The sequence below is a fragment of the Atta cephalotes genome (assembly GCF_000143395.1).
Source record: "Atta cephalotes unplaced genomic scaffold scaffold00024, whole genome shotgun sequence".
In the NCBI taxonomy this organism is placed as follows: Eukaryota; Metazoa; Arthropoda; class Insecta; order Hymenoptera; family Formicidae; genus Atta; species Atta cephalotes.
In genome coordinates, this window is record NW_012130088.1 from 3,910,232 (window position 1) to 3,916,114 (window position 5,883).

Below are 5,883 nucleotides of genomic sequence, written 5' to 3' on the forward strand. Positions count from 1 at the left end.
AGCGAGGCTTGTCTTCAATGCTGAAATCTCCTTGAAACGTCGAAACCATTTCTTACATGATTTATCAGTTGGAGCAGTGTTACCATAAACTTCGACAAGCATTCGATGGGCTTCAGCCGCACTTCCAATGAAAGCAGAAAATCAAAACCTCCCGCAAATGCTGCTTGGTTAACACAAAATTCGACATTTCAAACACAGTAAAAATCAAGGTTTTTGTGTGAAACTCAAAGCGATATAAACTGAATATTATTAGGAGATGTTTAACCTCTCTGAAACCGCCAAAATCAGCTGTCACTATGAATCATTCACAACAGCTGGAGCTATTTTTAGGGAAATGGACCGAACTAATTTGTACTCCCAATATATAATTTCAAAATGTATTGTTATATTATCATTCCTACACATTATAATTGTACTTCCATTTGCTTAGTTACAAACCAAGAAATTATTTTTATTTGCATATTGTAAATTTACAAACGCATAGAAGTTTACAATTATTATAATGGATATCAAAATTACACACTCATTATAATAGTTGTAATTTTATACAACAATTTTTTACAGTGCATAGCGCTTGAGATTAGAAAGTCCCTAGATCCGCTGTGATTAGTGATCGTCGATTTTAAAAAAGTAACGGAAAAGTAACGAAAAATTATTTTCTTAACGGTAATTATTAGGTATGGGAAAAAGTTCGAGGCGTTTTTCCCATTAGATGTAATGGGAAAAACACCATGAACTTTTTCCCTTAATATAACGTTATTTTTAAAAATTGGTAACTAATAACGATAACTTATTTATTTCTACTCAATAACTGTAACTTGTTACTTTTAAAAAGTAACTTTCCATTCCTTGTATTTGACACTATAATAGCTATAACTATTACGTAAAAACTGAAATGTTTTAAATAAACAAAATCAAAACTATTTTTTGTATTAGAATGTTTATTTAAAATACACACACACACACACATATATATATATATATATATCATCATGTCCAGTAAAATCTGGCTAGTTAATTCAAGGATAATTCCAGAAAATTTCAGGTAATAATTTTGATTTTTGCATTTTTGATTTATCCCTTCAATTTCTATTATTTAATTAATTTTCATCGATTCGCGCGATATTATATGTTTTGTATTCAAGTTAGGATTCTATACGAATGAATTAAAAACAATTAACAAATTTGGAACAATTACTTATTGCTTTATAAATAATATAAAACAAATACGTCATCAACATAAATGATTTTTCTATTACGTTCTATTTCAGACATTAAAATTCTAAGTTTTTTATTAGTAACTTATTGCATTTTTAAAGGACTTATATTCAAGAAGGACTTTTCTTTTTTTATTTCTTTTTTCCATGCTGATTTTTTTTAGAATAAAAGATAAATTTCAGACCAGTCCTGAAATTTCAGAGATTTGAAGAATTTTTCAGAATACTTAAAATTCCAGTATAATTCCAGGATCCAAGGATATTCAAAGATCGCTGAATATCATGTTTATTTCCTATTTTATATTTTAAATAAGTTTTTGAGATCTATTTTCATTTTATACTTTTCATTAAGTCATTTCATATAAGTCAGTTTTTACCGATTCCTACGAGTTTAAATTTTAAATAAGTTTCTGGAACCTATTTTATATTTTTTATTTTAAATAAATTTATTGAACTCTATTACTGAAAGGTTAACTATGAAAAACTTGAATCTACCACTTAAAATAACTCGTAGAAATTAGCAAAGTATGATGATTATTAAACACACTCAAATCTTTTAATTTTCCAGTAAACGAGAATGAAATGAATTAAAAATTGCAATTAATTGTAATTTATCCAAGTTCGTGCTTTAGAGCTCGGAGCTAGATTGAAATGAATTGAAATGTATTGATATCTGAGAGTACATAAATTTATTTCTCTTCATGAACATTTATAATTTTTTCTTTATAAATAAAAAAAGTATTTTTATATTCATTTCGATCGAAACAGGAATATTCTTGTTCAATACTGTTCAATACTTCGGATATAAATTCAAAGCTTATATATTTCTGTGATAACTTTTTTATTTAAACAAAAATGCGTATTTTCACAATTTTGAACTGTATTGTATTCACTTACAAATTAGCTATGTTGAAATTTTTTTTTAATTAAGTGAATTCAAATGAGACTGTTCTTATTCATAATTTTGAATTGGGATGTATTCATGGCTAACTTATTTACGACATAAGTATTTTTGAACTCAAACGAGTAAAAATATGAAATGTGTATTCATCATATTGAATTTGGATGATTTATGTTCATATTACATTATTTTTTAATTGAAATAAATTAAAAGGCGAAATATGCTATTCATCATGATGAATTTGGATTCATGTCCATATTATATTATTTTTTGATTGAAATGTAAATTAAAATACGAAAGAGTTCATCATGTTGAAATCAGATGTATTCATAGATTGAAATAGATTCGAAAAATCAGAAACGCGAATTCGGAAACATTGAAATGAATTCATTTTTATTCATTTCAATTTATTCTCATTTACGTGGGGGGGAGCGAAGGATGGGAGGTTCTACAATAATAAAGGTATCATATACTAAAAATTAATTTGTGAAGATTAGCAAAGATTTTAACGCGAATTTTATGAAATAAAAAAGTAAATGTAAAGTAATGTTTTTACATAAATTTTTAATCAAACAGCACAAATAATTAAAAATAATATTAAATTTTATCTTTTGTTTTATTTAAAATATTGATAATGTAATAAAATATATTAAAAAATTAGATTTTTCATTTTTTGTTTTTTTTTATAGTAATAATATTTTAATAATATTAGTAGACACAATTTCTCAATATTAACATGAAATTACTCAATTAACAAAAGTTCTCATTCTGGTATAACTATTTTTTCACACCAAAATCTTAAAAAACATTAATTAAGCTGAAGAAATAAAATTTGAATATTTCGAAGACTATTTATGAATTTGTGACTATTTATGAATTACATTTAATTAGTATTATGCATTTGTAAAACTCGAAATTGAACTTGGGTAGCCTTCTAAAGTGAGTATATTATTATTATATATTTTTCATGATAAATTATCTAAATATTTCTAAAGATACTTATTACATATTATTAATAATAATAAATATGACATTTTTCATTCATATGTGTTAAATTTTTAATATTTGCCTATCCAAATAATTCTAAAAAAACTGCGATTTAAAAAAGTAAAATTTTTTTTTAATGTAAGATTTTCAAAATTAATGAATAGTAAACATATGTATATTATATTATATTTCTTTATCGAAAACGTTGAAAAAGTTATTATTTGTCGGATATTCAGATTTTAATATTTTAAATAAAGATTGAGATTAAAATTGCAAACATTTTAAATAATCTCTATTTTATATCTATTTCCATCTATTTATATTGATTTAACATTTATTTCATTGTCTATTTATATCGATAAAATTTCATACAAAGAGAATGATTCGCAAAAATATTTATTTATAATTTATTAAATAATTAAGTTATAAATATTTATTTATTAACTTATTAAAGAGTAAATTAAACAATCTTCATAAACAAATAATACTGTTTATTTCTCATCGATATATTCTTGCCCTAGGCTGTCCCAAAATAATCACTAAATATTCTATGGGCAAGTAGAATGAAGAAACTGAGTTGAAAAGTTCTTTATCATTTTGTAATTTTCGCAATAATTAACAAGATATTAATTATTAAAAATTGTCAAAAATTGGTCTTCAATCATTTTTTACTCAAATATTATCAACTTTACTTTAGAAAAATTGCAAAAGACAAAAATTGTTTATTTTCTTTTCATAGAACTCTAAAATTTTTTTCAGAATTGTTTAATACTGTATTTTCTTATGTTGAAAAATAAGAAACTGCAATACTAAAAAATTGATAAAAAATTCTAAAAAAATTCTTAGAGCTCTATAGAAAAAAAAAACAAACAATTTTTGCAGTTTTTCCATAAAGTTGATAGTATTTAAGTAAAAAATTATTGAAGACCAATATTCGACAATTTTTAATAGTTAATATCTTGTACTCTCTTAATTATTGCGAAAATTGCAAAATGTACACGACTTTTCGACTTAGTTTAATTCGCACTATCTGCCCATCAAATATTTGGTCATTTTAGGAGATTCTGTCTATCATGAATCTTTTTAATCTAACGAATAATTTGAAGTACTAAAATATTGCACTAAAAGTGAAAAAATGTGTTGACATACCATTACAGCATTCATTTTGAAGTCTATCATATTTTTCACTTCCATGGCTATTTCCCGAACAAGGACAAGACCATCCCTTTTTATGACGTTGGCCTCTACTTCGTGATATTTCTAAGTAATAAAGTAATAAAAATCAGTATATGAGCGGGAAAATTACTAGATTTTTATTAAAAAGATAATTTTAAAACAATAAGAATCTTGTTGGATTGTTCATGTGAACACGCAAATAATAGGAAATAGAGTTCATAATGATCGAAGCTGGATCTTAGTGTTTAAATAATTCGTTGTAAATATATATATTACGTATCAAATTCTGCCAAACTACGCGCCGAAATTGATTTTTGATCTTGTAATACTATACTAACAGAACTACGATAAATTAAGGGAATCTTAAAGCCATTTGTATTACCGACTAAATCGTAATTTTTGTATAACAATTATTTTTTTCCTCTTTTAGATTCGAAAATCCTTTTCTAGGATTAAAGTATACGCATTAAAGTATACGTATCTGTGAGGTAAAATTTTACCGAAAACAAAAAATTTTCTTAAGAGTTTAATTTTGAAATTTTTTGTCGTTCTTGGCATAAATTCCACCTCAGATACGTATTAATGTGTATACTTTAATCCTGGAAAAGAATTTTTGAATTTATAAAAGAAAAAAAGTAATTGCTTTAGGATTCCCTTAAATTGCTTAGCAAATTTAATAATTTGATGCTCATAGGCATTTTAGAAAATAATTTTAAAAAACTTATAAATAGAATTTCTTTTTATAATATAGAATCTTGGTTTACGATGCCTCTGTTAATTCTCGGTCCACAATCTTGTTTTAAGAAGCCTTATAAGTTGGCTTAAGTCATAAGTCGAAAAAAATTAAGTGACAACAATTTTCATCTTTAAACTTTTTGTGATGGCTTTATACTTTAATCGTTAGACTTAAGCGAATTGAGCAAAAATTCTTATAGCCTAAAAACATAAGTTCTATGGCCAATATATCATCACTTACAACTTACAACTTACGGCTTATTTCTTAAAGCAAGATTGTGGACTTAGCCTTAATGGTTCGCTAAAGTAAATACAATATATTTGTATTTACTTTAGCGAACCATTGGTTATAGCTAAATATATATTAATATATTAAGTATGTTTTCTTACTCTTTGTATTTCGCTCATTTTGGTTACTTGTTTACCAAACTCCCATAGATCCACGCCAAACTTTAAAGCCCAGTTTTTCACTCTGCAATAATTATATAAGTACATATAGATATACACAGCAACGACTGAAAAAATTATTTGCAATAACAATAAATATAAAATATTATATTTATTATATAACAATAAATAAAATATTAAGTAAAATTTGTTGCGTTATAATAATTGTTTTATGTTAGATCATACAGAAATAATTGGTCACAAATGTAATGTGTTTTTACATTTCTATATTTATTAAAATTATAATACATGAAGAAATCCTCATAGCATGACAATTTTGTAAAATTTATTAGAGAGAGAGAGAGAGAGAGAGAGAGAGAGAGAGAGAGAGAGAGAGACAGACAGACAGACAGACAGACAGACAGACAGACTATTAATTAACGTAACTACTTACGTTAACTTACTTATTAGTTTAATTTT

The 5,883-nt window shown here is 24.9% G+C and overlaps 1 protein-coding gene across 1 annotated transcript in view; it reads right to left on the reverse strand.

Annotated features, from left to right (window-relative positions):
- The window catches only part of LOC105620128 (voltage-dependent calcium channel subunit alpha-2/delta-3), a 151,114-nt gene that overhangs the window by 143,686 nt on the left and 1,545 nt on the right, over nucleotides 1-5,883 (reverse strand). Inside the window, exons 2-3 of the mRNA XM_012201634.1 lie at nucleotides 5,407-5,488; nucleotides 4,255-4,365 (exon numbers count right to left, since the gene is read on the reverse strand). Of these exons, the coding sequence (XP_012057024.1) occupies nucleotides 4,255-4,365; nucleotides 5,407-5,488 (193 nt within the window). The remainder of the gene's footprint in view (nucleotides 1-4,254; nucleotides 4,366-5,406; nucleotides 5,489-5,883) is intronic.